This window comes from Neolamprologus multifasciatus, chromosome 10 (assembly GCF_963576455.1).
Source record: "Neolamprologus multifasciatus chromosome 10, fNeoMul1.2, whole genome shotgun sequence".
In the NCBI taxonomy this organism is placed as follows: domain Eukaryota; kingdom Metazoa; phylum Chordata; class Actinopteri; order Cichliformes; family Cichlidae; genus Neolamprologus; species Neolamprologus multifasciatus.
In genome coordinates, this window is record NC_140448.1 from 29,433,451 (window position 1) to 29,452,911 (window position 19,461).

Sequence of the window (19,461 nt, forward strand, 5' to 3'; positions counted from 1 at the left end):
AATATCAATGTGGGAGAAATCGTTTTTATAACCTTCTGTAAGAAACTTTCACTTTCCTATTAAGCTGCTTTTTCTGTAAAGTTTTGAATTGAATTTAATAAAAATCTTAAAGTTTATCATAGTTGTGGCCTTTGATTATTGATGGGAACTTCTGACCTGTTTTATACAGGAGGAGACTTGAACACCTTGGTTTCTGGAGTTTTCTGTATGAAACCTGTGTTTTTGTTTTTCTCCTCTCCTGCTTACTCTGGCTTCCTCCCAAAATCCAACAACATGCACGTTAGGTTAATTTGTGATTCTCTGATTGGCTGTAGGTGTGAAGTGCTAAAAGCGTGAAATTGGCTTGCAGTGCAAAGAGCTCTGAATGGTCAGTAAGAGAAGAAAAGTGCGATACAAATGCCAGTCTGTGTCCGTTCAGTGTGAATCAGACGTTCAGGGAGCGATCTAAAAATAGCAGCCGTACTGGAAGCAGTGCAGCACTGACAGGAGAGTTCACTACATTTTAGTCACCATTTTCCCCATATCCAGTGAGGGTAACACATCTGACTGATGACCGAAAGGTAGCTGGTTCAATTCCAGCTGGAGACACAAATGTCAGGAAACGCATCTGGTGTAAGACTCTGCCAAATCCAACACGTGGAGTTACCTGCTGTGGTGCCCGTTTGTGAAAAGGGAGCAGCTTTTAAATAGGCAGATTTTTATGTATATATATATATATTTACTAACCAAATGAAAGAGTTATGTACACAGCAGATATATTTTTTTAACCATTTACTGAAAATGTTTATCCTTTGAAAACGGAGAAAACGCAGCGTCAAAGGTGTGCGCATTTTTTGGTGTCACACTGTGCGCCACGATATTGTTTTGATGAAATGAATTTCTACAACACTGTTACTGTTAATTGTTCTCTCTGCAGTGTTTAAATGCTTACATATACACACACAGTTACTGTCCCTCCACACAGACGACTCGGTTCTGCTTCTATGCCCCAGCTTTGTTTACTTTTTCCCACCGAGGCTTCTAGACATCTGATTGGCCAACATTTCTACACGGTTAGGAATATATCGCCACCTGCTGCTTTGGCATGTTCCTAGCAGCGTTTTCCTTCATTTCTGCCTTTACGTGTGGACGGGATTATTTTTTAAAACAAAAATGGAAAATCTCCATTTTCAAAAATACCCGTGTACGTGTGGACGTAGCCTCAGTTTTTATTCATGGTTCTAAACCTAAAAAACAAAAACCAACGTGTGCTGTATCAATTGTTCTTTTCTTGACCCTTATTTCGTTTTCTGTGACAGTGATGGATTAACGCAGCTTCTTATGATTCTTATCCGTTTGTCTACATGTTGATGAGTTCATCAGAATGATTGATATCATAATCTGCTGATATCAAAGCTGCCTTAGCCGTGAAATCAACGATTATGATAAATCTTGATATGTACAATGAATTGAAACGTCTCAGCTAACAACTCATATTTGATTTTTGCATTTAGTTTCATTTAAACCAGCAAATGACTCATTTTGATTTGGTAAACGATTCAACAATTAATATTTCTGCAGAAGTATTTCTGGATTCCAGACATATCCAGACAAAAAAAACTTACTCAAAACCAAACATACAAAATTAAACTTTTAATCTCCATCTGTGTCCAGGTGACTGTCGCCCCTCTGGCTCCCAAACACTGTCTGAAGGATTTGCTCCACTCCTCCTGTACAGGATCGAAAAGCCCCGACAAGGACAGCCGCCAGAGAGGCCACCTGTGAGCTGCAGCGAATGCATTTCGTGCTGGCTCTGAATACAGATTGAGACTGTGACACAAATTAAACTACAATGCATCTTCAGATTAAAGCAATTAAACTGTCAGAGCTCTGAGGCGCAGTATTTTGGCTGTGGAAACAAAAGGGGACATTCAATCCATTAAGTTTGTATTATGAGCTGTGCTTTAAGATCTACGCTGTGGTGTGTGAGTGCAGAGTCCTTTTAGAACAATGCAGAGATAATGAAGAAGCTTTTCCATCTATGTGGGCACTATTTTTTTGACATTTATGTCTCGTTAGCTGACAAAATCCAATTACTTAAGCGATTTCATAAATGTGCCCTTAAGAAAAACCTAAAATCGCTCAACTTTGAAGCTGAAAGGCACATTTTTGGACCACTAGACTACGCTTTCCTTTAGATTTCATTTTTAAATCTACATTGTGGAGTATAGATGATCGTTATAATGCTTATTACATCCTGGACAGCCTGATGACACAGTTATAATAAATCACTCCTTTGTCTGACCTGGATGACATACCTGTACACCTGCCACCTTCAGCAATGTAAGGACTGGCCCACACACAGAAACAGAAAACTCCCAATGCAGGGAATGCTGGGAAATCTGACCACAGTATAATGAATCTTCTGAGTAAGTACGGGGCGGAGAGTGAAACACATCACTGACTAAATGACAAAACTAAAGAGCAGCTTCTTTTAATAAAGCGTGCCAGGATCCTGATGAAATCAAGGGTGTAATTACATCAACTATTAAAATTATATGGAGAAAATTAAACTATTAAAAACTTCTAAAATAACGACTTTTGGCCCGGGTATCAAAAGAAGATCAAAGTATGGTTTCTGCATGCCTAATGTTGAGTTAATGTATGAAAAAGGAGGCAGTTAAAAGTTTCAAAAACAGGCTTTAACAATAAAAAGGGAACTGTGTGTGCAAGGGTTTGAAATATTTAAGGGCAGGTCCACAAGAAAAAAAGGAAAATAAAGTAGAACTTTTTGATTAAAAAAAACAAAACAAAACAAAAAACCTGAACAAAAACACAAAAAAAACCCATTATGATGGATGAACCAAAACTCCCATGGAAAAGAAAAATATAAAGAAAAACAACAAAAAACAAAAAGGCCGTTTCTGTTGCAAAATCCTTGAAATCATAACATCCTCTGGGACTCACAGATCTTTAACCCTTTAAGACCTACCATAGAACCAAGTCCGCCAGAGCTTATATTATATTTTTACATGCTGTGGAGCCATTTTTGGGAGCATTTCAAGCTGATATACATCAATACAACCATTACAGCCTAAATTTTAATAATATGTTTGCATTAAGTGCATAGTAATTACATAAATTGCAAAAAAGTGCAATAAACTACCAAAAAATTGAAAATCGTTTTTGTTTTTTTAACATATATTTCTAGTTAGAGAAATTTAAGAGGCTTATCCCTCAAAACTGTAAATACAAAAAAGTTGCACAAAATAGTTTCCCACCACAGGAAATTTATTTTGAGTGTCTTCATAGTTTAATTTTTGAAATACACCAATTTTTATACACTGCAGGAAAAACGAAAATAAATATTATAGTGCAAATTTGCAAAAAAGCAGCATGTGCATCAAAATAAACTATTTCCAGCAGTGCAATATGAGTCCTAAGCATCCCAGAAACGACACAGAAAGTCATAAAGTCAAACATAACTTTTAAAAACACCAGTATAGGCTCATGAGGCCTTGATGGTAAAAAACTACATTTCCGCGAAAATGACGTCACTTCCGGTTTCGGGCAGGTCATGGTGGACATGCGATAGTTCACGCTGACGTCTAATCCAACATAGGAAGTGTTACGAACAGCTGATCGGATCAGCAAAGCGTGTTTCTGGAATATAATATTTTTGTTGCTGCAAGTGCTTTTTATACAGTTTTTGCAAAGCTATATGTGGAAGGAAACTGTGACCGAGGACAAGCTGATGGCATAAGATGTAAGTACAACTCCTCTGGTTTCATATGCAAAAAAATTATTGCGCTAGCTCACGTGGTTGCAGAGCTACCGGGATTTAAAAGTAGTTGCGCAAAACGGAGCGTGCCCGCTCTGACTGGTTTTAAAGGGTTAAAAAGTCAAACCATGTTGCCGTCTATAAATCTGTACGCAAAGGCCACATTTTTTGAGCTTTGTACTGCAAGTTCAGCTTGGTCAGTAGAAAGATCTGACAACATGGCAGACACACTCCAGGTTACCAACGCGAGCAGCACAGGCAGCGATGATGCTGTGCCGAGTTTGCCTAATACAGTTACGCTGCAGCTTGCGCTTCCCCTCAGGATATGTCTGGATTCTATTTTGAGATTTTAATTTAATGAAGATGCACATTTTGTCAGGATCTGGACAATGTCAGCGCATTCATTCTCTGGATTTGCAGGTTTTCTTTATTGCCGCCTACAGTGTTTGTATCAATGGGACCGTGTTAGGCGTGCTCACTGTGAGCACACAGGTTGACTTCTTTCTCATCACTCTTCCTGTATACAGAAGAACTTGGGTTAAATGAGTAATAATTAGACGCTGAAGATGAACTAATAACATGACCTTAATCAGGCTCCATTCAAGCTACACTGATTAATAACTGACTTCAGTGACTTTTCCGTACCTGTCCATGTCTCCAGCTCACATCGCCTTGTCCCTTCATACAACTCTCCAGGCGGATAGGACTCCCCGACGCAAAATGTTTACTCTCCATACACATGTTGCTACCCACGTTACGGATCTTCATCAAAAACACACATAAGAGCAGAGTCACATAAGCATGAAAGACGGCAGAAAGACGTCATTCATGCAACAAGAGTTGTACATCTTCAACAGAGATCAGAGGTTTTCTTAAACTACCAAAATCACAAAGAATATGCAAAAAAAATCATCAGGCAGCTTCAAGTAGTATTATACCATTAGTTTGGGTTATTTCAGGAGGCAAGAACACTGCAATTAAGCTCTAATTAAATTCATGCTCTGAGTGGAACCGGTCCACAGCTCCAGACAGCAGTCTGCTATGACAGACAGATAGGAATATTAGAGCCAAATGGAGAGAATTTCTGACAGCTTCTTGAGTTATTTTAGAGGAAACCGCTGGTAATTACTCTTATCTTTTGGCCTGCCATACCAAAGGAGAAAAAGAAGAATTAGCTTAAGACACCAGTAACAAGACCAACTATCTTTAGACTGAACCTCTGGCACACAAAGTGGCATTTTAAAACTAAACTACATGAAGCTGAGAAAAAAAATAGCTTCACTTTACATATTCAAAGTACTCACTGTCATGACTTTCTAACACACATTTCTTGGTAGCTCTAGTTCCATCTTTCAATTAGGCTGCCTTTAATTAGAGGATAAGAGCAACTGTACCTCTCCCCATGCAGCAGCGGGAGGCTCCACAGGCGGGTAGTGCTTGGGCAGATCCCAGGCCACCTCACTCATGAACCACTTGAAGTTCTTGCAGTTGAGCCGGTTCCTCAGCTCCTTCTGCACAGTCATGTCTCCTGCCGACAGGTGGCGGTACTCAGGCCTGCGCTGGTAGATGTACTCGGCGTACTCGTCCATCCACACTTCTGCTACTCGCTTCAGGTTCTGAGATCAGAATGGTTTCTCAGTTAAGTCTACAGTTACAGACCACATTTCACACTGTTAACTGTCAGAACAACAGACATCACGTTTTCACACCAATCAAACAAATGACTGCATTCATAAAAATGTTGTTGGTTCATTTATTGGCAAAAGCCGAGGCTCACAGAATAACTTTGCTACCATCAGGTTAGTTCTTTGTATATGCAGCAAATTCTTCTTTCAAATTCTGCTTCTTACACAACTACATGATCAAGTTCTGCACGAACTGCACCAACAAATACCCCATTTTTCTAAGCTGTCGCAAACTGACTGACAGCAGTGATTTGTGTATGTAGTGCCTGAATTGGCTCATCAGACAGCAGCCTCTTTGGTTGACAATCAAGTAATGCAGGAAATGCAGTTAAAAGTAAAAGAAGATAAAATATATATATATATATATATATATATATATATATATACATATAGCACCTTTCAAGAAAAAAAAAATCATAAAGTGCTTCACAGAAGCTAAAACATAAAAACAAAAATCACCCAAAAGCAAGTTTAAAAAGATGAGTTTTTAGCTGTTTTTAAAAGCGACCACTGAGTCCACGGATCTCAGGCTCAAAGGGAGAGAGTTCCACAGTCTAGGGGTCACAGTTACAAAAGCTCTGTTGCCTTTTGTTTTCAGCCTCGTGTGTTGGACAACCAGCAAGCCGTGATCACATGACCTCAGGGACCTGCTGGGAATGTATGGATGTAAAAGTTCCCTGACATATGTTGGTGCAGAGCCTCGAATGTCAAGGTCAAAACCTTAAAGTGGATTCTGAATTTAATAGGGAGCCAATGCAGCTGAATCAGCAGGGGTGCGACATGGGAGGACTTGGAGGACTTGATCAGGAGCTTTGCAGCAGCGTTCTGAACAACTTACAGATGCTCCAAAGAGGCTTTATATAAACAACTAAACAAAGAATTACAATAATCCAGACGAGAAGGAACAAATGCATGAATGTCCAAAAGTTGATTCTGTTCATCTGGACGTAGCGTTTTCTGGGAGAAACGTTTCGTCACTCATCCAAGTGACTTCTTCAGTCTCAGCTGACTGCAGGTTTCCCCAATCTTATAAACAGTACATTTGCATAATGACTGAAACCAGCCCACTGAAGGAACAATGGGCTGGGAGGTCAGTTCCTTATTCATAATTATGCAAATTCTCATGACAATTGATCAAAACCCACTGATCAACGGCCATGAGTACCATTCACAGAGAGTTGGGGAATGGCTGCAATCACAGCATTGTAAGATGGTGAAAGATGTACCCTCAGGCCCCCTCCTCGATTCAGAGATGGTCTTTTCCTTTCACGTAAATGGCCTTCTTGACTCCACGCTCAAACCAGCGTTCTTCCCTGTCCAGGATGTGTACATTCTCATCCTTGAAAGAGAATGACAATTTCTAATTCGGAGCGGGATACAATGGGTCTCAGCTTAGCAATGTTTCTCAAGTGATGAAAACACGAGCGTCCAAAGTCAGAGCTGAGTCAAAAGTTACACCGAAGTTCCTGATAGAAGGTTTGGCAAATGTAGCAAGTGGACCCAAGTTTTCCATAACACTAGGTGCAAATCTTTTAGGAGCACAAACAAGGACTTCAGTCTTCTCCTCATTTAGTTGAAGGAAGTTTTCAGCCATCCAACCTCTAATGGAGTCTATGCACTTATGCAAAATCTGTAGCCTGGAAACATCTTGGGCTTAAAGGAGATATATAACTGAATATCATCTGCATAGTAGTGATAAGAAATGTCCTTAAAAGTGCTCAATAAGTGCTGAAGAGGAAGTAAATACAACAAAAACAATAAAGGCCCCAAAACGGAACCTTGTGGCACACCATAGGCAAGAAAAGTAGAAGAGAACCTGTACTTAGAGGTAGCCACAGAAAAGGATCGTTCATGCAAATAAGATTCAAACAACTCCAAAGCAGATCCTGATATACCCAGCCAGTGTCTCAGCCTATCTAGCAGAACATGATGGTCCACAGTATCAAAGGCGGAGGTCCAACATCAACAAAACGGAGCATTCTCCTGCATCACATCTCATCAAAATGTCGTGGGAGACTAAGAGTTTGACTTCAAAGACGCCCAAGTTAACGTTATCGTCAACTTTCAGGTAGAGAAAGTTGTTTTGGTCTTTAAAGCCTTTATAGCCAATATTTCCTCTTTGTTTCTTAATAACGTGGCTGTTTCAGTGTATCACAATTTGGGCTATTGGCTGCAACAAGTGTCCACATGCACATTACATTCCTTTGTGGCTACTAGTTGGTTACGAATGGATATTCCAGGCTTTGTTTGTGCAGGTAACCCTCTAATATATTTACCATCTTACCATATGTAAATCAATAATATATTTTGCTCCATAAAAGAGCCATGAAAGATTTAACAAAAGCTGCTCATAGGTGAAGAAATCTAATGAATTTTCTTTATGATAAATACATTGATAAAAAGTCATGAAATATGTTAGAAATTTAAATATTTGTGAAGTTTCAGTTTTTCAAAATCATCTAATCAAAAACTGGACCAATTGTACTTACACATGCGTCTATTCCCTAACCAACCACCAGTTTGATCATCAAAGTGGTGAAATTTCCTTTAGATTAATTCCAGACTCGTAATCTGCAGAACAGCTATCTGAGATTCTGTGTTAGTTTTGTCATGCTGTGCAGCACATTTAATATTCTCCCCTATGCCTTTTTTTTCTGCCTTTGCTGTCTGAAAATATTTGTTGTGTCAGAAAATAAAATCTGCTTTCAAGTCTTACAGTTAGCTGGCCTGTTAGCTAAATTCCTGCCTTTCTGGGCATCGTGTCTTCACTGCAACAAACAAAGCCATCATTTGTACATCCTGCCACCCTTGAAGTTTTGATTGATTTGACATGACAAAATGATCAAAGCCGCTCAGTAGAAAGGAGGCCAGTCATCATACAGGATCTGTCATCGTGCCCCGGGAGGCGAGAGATGAAAAAGCCGAAGTACCTTGTCTCTAGTCACGAAAGCAGATACAACACTGAACTGAATTATGTGCTAATTTACAAGGTGCCTTTATAAAGGATGAAAAACTGTCTGTTTCTTTTCTTTTTTTTCTATATACTTGGTGTTGGGAAGCTGTTACGCCTAATTAGGTCTCTAATGACATTACACATGGATCTGAAACATTCTTTGTAGCTTTATGAAATAAGAAAATCTGAAATCAGCTGTGAGACTGGCTTGGCTTTAACAGAAAAGGAGCAAGATGCGTAATGTGAGCTGATGTTGTGAATCCACACTTAAGCATTACTGCTTTGGCAATTCAACTTGTTTTTATTTTATATTCATATACTGATGACATTATTCACTAAAGATTGAAAAGATGAATTGTCAGGAAAGAAAAACCCAAATGCCAACTCCATTCATTCTTCCTCTTTACTCGGGGGGGGGGGGGGGGGGGGGGTCTTCTTTTGATGTACTCCTGTGGCTCCACCTTTTCTCCTCTCCTAAAGAAACCCAAAGGTCCAAGACACCACTCCAACCAGATTTAAGGGATAATATGAAAACCCCAACCTTAAGGTGGAATTCTTAGAAAAAGTGGTAATTTTAAGACTTTTCTTGGTATTTCATCACTAGGAGCTACTCTTAGTGCAAGGAAGTCCTGGAGAATAAAAATAAGGATTACGAAACAAGAAGCCCTTCTGGAAAAGTGAGGCACGTAAAGGTCTGATTTAATGACTTTTTAATCCTGAAAATATTTACAATTACTAAAATCATGAGGAAAAACAAATTAATTTTTTTTAAAACCATCAGATACTGGTGGCGGGACGCTGCCCCCCCCTCACAAACAGTGGTTATATGACCTCATGGCCTGTCTAAAACTGGAAAAGATAAGACACTTCAGAACTCCACTGGGAAATTTCAAAACATGTGGGGACCCTTCCTTGATGCTTTTCAAAATCTATAAGAATTTTTCAGCAAACTCTCTTAAGTCTGGTGTGGAATTACAGTGTGCAGGTGCAGGCAGTGACCTGGGTGGGAATGAATGGGATTGTTTTGCAGGGATTATGTTACTTTGGGATATATTATACATTTGTTTATATTTTTCTCTCTTTTTTCTCCCCCCCCCCCCTTTTTTTTTTCCCTTTTATTTCACAGCCGAAGATACATTTCTGAACTCATTTTACAGCTTAAATGTACTACTTAACCGTAATGTACAGATCATCTGTAATCCTTCTCTTTTCTTTCTGTTTATATGTATAATATATATGTTGATGTTTATGTGTATAAAAGGAAACCTCTTAATAAAAAAGACATTGTTTAAAAACCATCAGATACTGATAGAAAACCAAGAAGGAAAAAAATAGAATATGGACTTACTGCGAGCTACATAAACAAAACAAATAAACAGAATATATCCATGTAGGTTGTTTGGGCAAACAAGATGCTTCTTTAGTTTTTATAAGCTGACTGAGAGTTCCAGATATTTAACTGCTAGCGGAGTTGTGTTGGTTGCTTCGTGTGGTGCTGGTAATATCTTTGCACAACCACATCCATTACGTTATTTGCCTGAACGATAGGTGCATGGCACGATTGTGCACTCGGCAAACGCACCGTTGGCACAACCCGCCAGGTTATAAAAATCAAGACGTGCACGACCTGTTGAAAACAGCAGCTAACGACAGTGGCTGTGTCGTCAATTTCATGTCAACTTTGTCATATGGTGCTGGCTGCAAGGCACTGAGATTTCCTGACCTACCATATCTTAAGATGTTGGTCATTATGTGAATCATTTGAGAGACACTGTAGAATCTACACATGTCAAGATGCGAGTAGAGCTTGAATCACCCGAGAAGACTTCCAAGACTTCTCGGTACAACATTGAACACTCGGATCCTCAAAAGAGTTTCCCTTCTCTGTGTAGGTGGAGTAAGTGCAGCCGACACAACAGGACAATAGAAGTCTTGAGAATCTGAGAGAGGAGTAAAGGACTCCATCAATGTCCACTGTGAACCGTCGCTCAACAGAGATTGTTATAAGATCTAATGAGAGCAACTTAAAATGAACAAGAACACCCAAATGTAAGGCATCAGCTACAAAGAATGCATTATTTATTGTACATTTAGGCCACTAAATTATACATGTAGTGACATAAGCTCACAGAAAAAAGGCCCACCCTTTTTTGTCTCATTATAAGAGCATTGATATTCATGACTAAGAGGCATAAAACAGGTGAGGAGGAGAGAAATCCGATGCAAAACATGAGCGACAGTAATGGCAGCACAGACAACATCTGACACAGGTTCTTTAAGCCTGCTTTGAGTTGCAAACATAAAAGCCTGAGCAATGCGAAATCCATCCATCTGAAGCCTTTGAGGCGTCAGCCTCTGGGGTGTGCTCGCATGCCTGGGAGTATAGATGGTAGCAGCCTTGGAGGCAGGGATGGTGAAAGGAATGAGAATACAAGTTCAGCAATCCTCCCAGGAAGGAATAAATACAAATCCTCCAACCCTCGGAGGTACAGATGTAGTGAAGAAAAGCTTCCAGCCACACACACATAGGCACACATAAAATCCCTGTAGCAAAGCTCATCGCCTGCAGCAAAACTCAAGCTCTGCGCTCCCTAGGTGAAGTGCAGTTCAGTGGTTCTATCTTCCTGTGTGTCGACTGGACTTAGAGGGGGCTGAGATTCCCTGATGTGCACACACATACGCGCACACAAAACTCTATAAAAATGTCTGGAGATCCTTTGTTCTCTTTATCTGTACCTGCTGAAATGCTTCTCGCACCATGATACTTAAAAAAAATCAACATAAATGAAAAAAAAAAAAAAGGTCTTGAAGGTTTAATTCTTTCCTGAGGCAAAAATTTTTAGAGCATGAAGTGTCTCTTAGTGAGCCATGACTAAATCCTTACACAAACCAAAGTCTTTATTGACTCCTGTTAAGGGAATTCTTCAGTTAGTTCTGCATGTCTAGATATACATTCTGGATTTTGTGCAGCAGATCTCTACTATTAAAACTGAAACAGTTAAGGCACTCTGATGGACTGGTGACTGCTCCAGGGTGTATCCGCCTCGCACACTATGGGAGCTGGGACAGACGCTGGCCTCCCTGCAACCCTAAGTTTGATAAAAGTGATGAAAAAAAAGGGTGGATGTTTAAAATGATAAGCTTTTTACTGGGAAAACTCTTTTTACTCAGTCGGGGTTGGTTCAGTTGCTTTGAAGTGAGAGCCACACACAGTGTGTCATCAACAGCAGGTGGTGTCAAGCTGCCAAGCAGACGGGAGCATTGACCGGCACCATTGACCGGCACCGGAACGAAAGTCATGGACTGTTGACGACACAGTCGGTAACAAAAATGGATTTTAGCCACCTAAGAGAAATCAATAGTGGTTTAAGTTTATGCCCTATTTACCCACAAAGCCAGAGCACATCATCAGATTGACAACCCCGCCCCCCTCCAGCAATTTTACCACACAAAGTCTTAAACTTTTTCCACCTCCTGCTGTTTTGATTGGTTATTTTATATTATGGTGTCACATTGTAACATAAACATGTACCTTTAACATTTTGGGGTTATGAATCGTTAGACGTCTGCTGTCTTCCTGCATGTTGCAGGAGAACTTATATAGCAGGGATAGCAGGGGCGGATTTGCACAAGTCGAATGTTGTAACACAGCAGTTTGCGAAATAGTTGAAGCTCTAATCCAGCGCTATCAAACTCATTTTACATGGTGGGGTAGTCCAAATATGATCTTAAATGAGAAATGTCTGTTAGTAAAACGACTGTAAAACTGCCAAAAACAGCTAAAAATCCAAATTTATGCTCCTTGGCTGTTTTCACACTTTGCAAAGTCACGCAATGGGCTGTTTGATTACGTGATTATGTTTGCTGCCCCTGCACTAACCTATTGATTTGTGTTCCTCACACAACATTATACTTGTGCTGCTAAATGAAATTTCCCATCATTTTGCTGATCATACTAGAGCTCAAGTTGACATGTTGATATAGAGAAATAAATATCTAGCTCCATCTCTCTGAATGTTTTGTTGGAGGATATATTTGAAGTTATGTTTTCCAAAACAATTGACACATTCTCATAAATTTAGAACTTTTTTTTTCTCTCCTCAAGTTCTACAATTTTCTTCATAAATTTAGAACTAATCCATTACAAAATATACAGGAGCAGTTCTTTGTTGTTGTTTTTCCCCCAGTCCCTGTTGAAGAGTCTGGACAACACAAATGATCCAAAATACACTCAGTGATTGTTGCTATCATTTAGAGGGAGGTGGACACATACATAGCTATAGTAATGAGACTTGGGCACTCTCAAATTTGCCAGCCATGTACAGTAAGTATTTACTTATATAAGGATGTTATTCAATGTCTACTAAACACTGGTCACTATTTTTCACACCAATGTTTAAAAAAAAAGAAAAATTCTAAATAAAAAGTAAACAAAACAAAAAAAATAACAGCTTAAGATGTTAGAGCACTTTGTAAACCGTGCTAACCAACCTTATGCTTTTACAGCTGAACTGATAACTAAGGTCCACAAAACTGAGTTAAATTTTAAAGTGCTGTTTGTGTGTGACAGCGCTTTGTGTCATGTGGAGAAAAAAATACTAAAAAACAAAACAAGAAAACACCAACATCTTTTCTCCCCCCAAGCTGACATACAAAAAAAGCTCTCTGTAGATCTCTCACACACACACACACACACACACATACACACCATCTTCCACTATTCCAACCATTTTTTTCCGTCAGATCTTCTATCAGGTGTGTTTGAAAACCGATATAATAATAATAATAATGATAATAATAATAATAATAATAATAATGACAACAATAATAATGATGATAATAATAATAACGATAATAATAATAATAATGATGATAATAATAATAATAATAATAATGACGATAATGATAATAATAATGACGATAATAATAATAATAATAATAATAATAATAATAATAATGACAATAATAATGATAATGACAATAATAATGATAATGATAATAATAATGATGATAATAATAATACTAATGATAATAATAATCCTAATAATAATAATAATAATGAGAATAATAATAATAATGACGATAATAATAACAATAATAATGACGATAATAATAACGATAATGATAATAATAATAATAATAATAATAATAATAATAATGACGATAATAATAACAATAATGATAATAATAACGATAATGATAATAATAACAATAATAATAATAATAATAATAATAATAGATTGCATTTATATAGCGCTTTTCAGGGCCCTCAAAGCGCTTTACAATTCCACTATTCATTCACTCTCACATTCACACACAGGTGGAGGCAGCTACAGTTGTAGCCACAGCTGCCCTGGGGCAGACTGACATAAACTGATATAAATGAAGAGTCGAGCCATACAAGCCAAACATGAAGATTTTTGGTTATATTATTTACATTTTTACAATAAGTCATGGCCAAAATACAATATATCAGCTAATATCAAAATTCAAAATTAAAATGAAATACAACAGTTGGTCAGTGACTTCAGCCATCACTGTGTGGTACCAAAAGAGTCTTTGGTGTTCAGAGTTATCTTGACTTAAGATCGCACTAATCATCTAGTCTAATGGGGCAAGTCAGCAGTAAATAAAAACCTGTATTATTATTTGATTCTTTGTAAAGTAGTAGAGAAATCAACAAAAACCAGATTCATAACAGCCCCGGGTACAGTCAATACTTTTACACTGTTAAAACTAGCCTGTTTGTTTGCTATCAGTATTCAATACAGCCTCACTGTGGGGCTAATGGTCAGACCAACAAGGCAAAAACCGAGGCCAAAGGGATTAATTACATATTCATCTGAGCCAAACAGAGCCAGGTGTCAGAATGAGGCTGAGTCATGCATAATGAATAATGTTCAGCTACAGGCCAGAAAGCCATTTTTAACACTTCTCATACTGTTTCCCAGTGTTAAAGCTGCCGTGGAATAAAGAAAGGGGAGCTAATTATGAGAAAACTCTAAGTTGTATGCTGTGTGCGTAGGTGACAACTTTTAGAAAAGCAAAGTAAAGGAAACAAAAGCTGCTAAAAGCCTGCATCACACTCACAGCGGCTTGCAATTCAGTGGTCTTTTTATGTAATGCTAGCCTTCAGTATTGAGTAGATGGTAGATTTTGGATGGTAATCGGGTTTTTACGGCCAGTCACAGATAGGAGTTGTTAAAGCTAATGCGTCTGCAACCTCCCAGGAAGGGTTGAGCGATGTGTTAAACGTATCCAACTGCCACCATCAGTGCAGTAATCACAGGCTGCTGATGTTTGTGTGCATGGCAACGATCATTCCCATTATACATTATACATTAATGTATAATGTATAATGTATACATTATACACATCAATATTGCGCGTAGACGTGAAGAAATCCACTTTTGGAGGTTGGAAGGACTTTAACACTCACACTAGAGACCAAAGTTCAAGTCATACACATTATAGATTTTCACACAACATCTGTAGAGCCCCACCAATGCAGCATTATTAAGACTGATACTGATATTTACTTATTTAAATCTGATTCGGATTTTGTTTCCTTTCATATTAAAGAAACTAGGGCTGCTCAATTAATCGAATTTTAATCACGATTACGATCTGGGCTTTCAACGATCATTAAAAATGACTGAGCCGATTATTAGCCCCTCCCTCATATTTTACTCTCGCGCTGCTCCGTGTGACAAATCAAGCGCACCTCTCTGCATTTCGAACACGTGTCACAACAATTAAGAGCAGCGGTCTCCAACCTTTTTTGTGCCACGGATCAGTTTATGCCCGACAATATTTTCACGGACCGGCCTTTAAGTTGTCGTGGATAAATACAACAAAATAAAACTAGTACCGGTACTGAAAAAAAGAAGATTTATTCATAACACACGTGAAAAGACCCAGGAAAACCGAGTAAACGATCAAAACGATAACAAAATAACGCTGATAACCGATAAAACCCTGAAAACTATACATTTCACACCTGAGCCTCAACTCTCGCGGCCCGGTACCAAACGACTCACAGACCGGTATCGGTCCGAGGCCCGGGGGTTGGGGACCGCTGATTAAGAGGATCCGAGGGAAGCTTGGAAAGCTAAGCAGAAGTTATTTGGAGAGGAGAGTGACTGCTGTTGGTTGAAAAGAGGTAAAAAAAACTTGAGTGGTGTGGAAACATTATGGGTTCGCGGAGTCAGACGTGGATCAAGTAGACACAGTGTGTAAACTTTGCTACAGTGTCGTAGCTGCACCACAGAGCAACACTGCAAAGTTCACTAAACATAGATGTTTACATTTTTCATTTATTTTTCATATTGCAAACATTTGCACTGTTATCAGTATTTGCACACTATTTTATATTATTTTTGACAATCTTTAAAGTCATTATTCAACACATTGTTATTGTTAAATAAATATCGTCAAATAATCGAGATCTCAATTTAAGTGAAAATACTCGTGATTATCATTTTTGCCATAATCGAGCAGCCCTAAAAGAAACTATTTCCTTTGCATTTACTTTGTGAAGTTATTCATTACATGTTTACACTCTGCTCAGCGCCGCCTAGACTGACTGGTTATTATGTTTGTGGTGCTCCAAAGCGCTTTTGTTGTTTGGACAGTAAAGAGAAGAAAGGGTTTTTGAGGTGAAGCTTAACAGATAGTGAGAGAAATTCCTAACAGACGCCTCTGCACAAGGCAAGACATTTCACCATGAGGTCACTGAACAAATACAAGGCACCAGAAATGGAAAACATCAAGCTTTCCCATAATGCAAGACTTACCCTGGCAAGGCTGACACCACCAGGAACTTTGTAGGGGACATACTTCCTGTAGATGTGCCCAACCCTGGAGCAAGGAATGTCCTCCATCCGACCACCACACATCCACACCTACAGAGACAGAGACAGAGACGGGGAGTCAGCGGTGATAAAGATCAGATCTGAGAGTGAATTTGTGTAGCTGAACAGCCTGGAATTGAGAGGGGCAGACGAGGTTAACATTTCAGAGATGAAACAAAAACTATGTGAGAAACACAAAATGTGGGAAGACACGACCAGGAAAAAGCAACCAAGAGTAGACAAGGTCAAAACATAAAAGGATAAATGGGAGAAGTAGGAGAGGGACCTTTAAACTGAAGAAGGGTAGGGACTGTATAGAGTACGCACAGGGGTGCAAGGTATGCTGACTTGGTCATAAAATCCTGGAGAGAGGAACAAAAGCAGCAGGTTCAAGTAGCACAAAGAGTTGAAAACTTCAAAGAACTACAGATATGGATCCTGCAGAGGTGATAGAACTTTGTGCAATCTAGAAACACATGAACTTTTTTCAGAGACCAAAGAGAGGAAATTACACTGAAGAGAATGAGACAAGTCAATCATGCTTAGCTAAATGACAAAGACTCAAATTGGATTTGGTATGCTACTTAGCAAAAGCAGAGCTACCTTTCAAGTCTACGGGGTGTGAAAATCTAGTAATTTAAAACTAGAATTTGAGTGATTAGACACTTTAAATTAATGAGAAGACTTTGGGGTCAAAAGTTTGACTATGTGAACTTTTAACCCCAAAGAGTTTGGGATTATCTTTTTTACATTTCAAGCTTTGAATTTATTCTCTCAGTGTGCTGTTGATGTCAACCCGTTTTTGATTTAGCTGAATGATGCAGACGTGTAACAGTTGAAAGAAAAAGAAGCGATTAATTACCACAAATTATCAGAGTTTTAGTATCAACCATAAAATGTAGTCTGATCTTAATCTAAGTCTCAATTATGCACAAACACAATCTGACTAACAGATAAACGTGTCGATAAAATATGCAAAAAAACTAATAAAGATTCAGCTGAAACATTAACACAGTGTGCTGCACAATAACGATCAAACTAATATCCAATACAGACGTGTTTAGGCTAAAACATGTTACTTAGAAATGTGTGCTGCTGACTTCTCCACAAGCTACTGGGAATTAGATGTTCCAGTTAAGGAGATCAGATGGGACGTGTGGGTTGTAGAGGTGTTCTCGTCTATATATAGACATGCAAAAATCTGCTCTTCCAGACAAACTAGTGCAACTCATTTTCATAGCACCTTAGAAAACTAACATCAATACCAGTGAATGAAATACCAATAAATATTTGGCCTGTTTAGCCAGTTAAAGACTTACATACTAGTTGATTATGAATATTATCGACTAAGCATTTCAGGAGATTAGGGAAGAAGATTGATTCCTATTGGAGCCTGAAATTTGGAACAAAATCTGTCTAAAAGCCAGATTAAAATACATCTACTTTAAATCAGGATTTAAGATTTATGTAAGATTTTTTTGAGTGGACTTTATATGAGATCTCCACCAAAACCTCCCGTGACCTTTACAGCACACTGTCCTCCATATCCGCCTAAATCTTGCATTCCTCCTACTTCTGTCGTGACTTGAACCTCTGAAGCCTGATGATATAACAGTCATAATATGCTGTCTTTATACAATTTGAAATTCAGACACTTTAATCTAGAAAAGTCTTCCTTGCCTTCGGCTGAAGGTCGAGCCATTTTCTGAAAGAAACCTCTCTGGTGATGAAGATAGAGGCTGTATTTAAGCTCGGGCATCTAGTAACGAGAGCAAAATTGTAATTTCCCACCTGAATGTTGTTATACTCGCATTCCCCCTCCTGATTCTCCAGAGTGGACATCAGCTGGCTGCTATTTCAATTCAATTACTCCTTGTCAAGTGTGTTGCATCGCTCCAGCTTGGACAAACAGAATCGGGGGAAATAACAGATTGAATCTACCCTCTCCACATTGTGCTGTAGGGGGAAAGTCTGACCTGCTGCACTGGTGCCTTCCATCCCCTTTATCCCTGCACTGAAGCACTTGAGCTTAATAACAGGGGCGCCCCACCGCAGGAGGGATCAAGAGCTCGGGTTCAGTGGCAGTCAGATTAAATTAAAAGTCTTATCACTCACCTCTAACACCTCAACCTCTACAATCTGCTCGCCTCAAAACATGAACACCAGAAACCACAGCGCGGCGGCCCGGAGCAGCTTTAAAAGCTGTCCTTTTAAAGTACCATCTTGTTTATATAGCTCCTTTCAAAAACAAATTATAGAATGCAATTACACTGGCATAATGCTGAAGGCCCCAACACCTCAATAATTTAATTCCATACACATAATCAATCTGATTATACCTGACTTTTGGCACTAACTTACATCTGAAAAGTCAAGTGAGGAATGGTTACCTTAATGAGAGAAAGGGAATCCTTCTTAATGTATTAAGAAGATATTTTGGCTCTGCACTCCAACTGTGGTGCTACGGATCGATGTTTTTTTAGGAGAAGATGCCAAGAAATCTAGCATACCAACAAAAAAGGCCCGGGAAAAGAATGCAAACGAGTAAACATGGATGAAAGCAACGTAGCTCTTAAATTATTTTTAACAAATCAGCATTGCAAATGCCTCTTGAAGGGCTTTGATGTCTTTTCATTTAAAAGGACAAAGAGGGAAGGAAACGCTATAGCAACAACACAGTACGATGGAAGGATGAGTCTCTTTTTTTAGTCCAAATAAAACTAATCTCACCCAAGAATCTCTCAATCTTCCTGTTACCAGCTCAAAGCTTTAGTCGCTAAATCCATTAACCTTTCATGCAGAGTTTGCTTGCCCAATTAAGCAAAAAATGAACAGCGCATTTATTTAAAGATGAATGGTGTCTGCTAGTAAAGCCTGATGCACAGAATATGTGTGTGTGGTTCATAAAACTCCTTTCAAGCTTTCACAGCTGTCAGCCGGGCAGCAGTGTTCATCAGCCAGCAAATGGTTTAAAGCTGTGAGTTCATATTTACATATACATGAGCTCATATTTACATAGAGTACATATATATATTTTTCCTCCTACATTTGTTTTTAGATCACCTCTAATGCCGGGCTTACACTGTGCAATTTTTGGCCCATTTTGAGCTGATTTTTGAGTCGTGCGACCGTTTTGGCGATCGGCCCGATTTTGGCCTTCATCGTGTAGTATACGTGGGCTAACGAGAAGCGATTAACACCTCACGACCA

The 19,461-nt window shown here is 38.8% G+C and overlaps 1 protein-coding gene across 2 annotated transcripts in view; it reads right to left on the reverse strand.

Moving 5' to 3' along the window:
- The window catches only part of galnt10 (UDP-N-acetyl-alpha-D-galactosamine:polypeptide N-acetylgalactosaminyltransferase 10 (GalNAc-T10)), a 137,878-nt gene that overhangs the window by 8,084 nt on the left and 110,333 nt on the right, over positions 1–19,461 (reverse strand). For both annotated transcript variants that reach the window (XM_085175783.1, XM_085175784.1), the window contains exons 8-10: positions 16,195–16,302; positions 5,155–5,376; positions 4,406–4,522 (exon numbers count right to left, since the gene is read on the reverse strand). In XM_085175783.1, the coding sequence (XP_085031909.1) occupies positions 4,406–4,522; positions 5,155–5,376; positions 16,195–16,302 (447 nt within the window). The remainder of the gene's footprint in view (positions 1–4,405; positions 4,523–5,154; positions 5,377–16,194; positions 16,303–19,461) is intronic.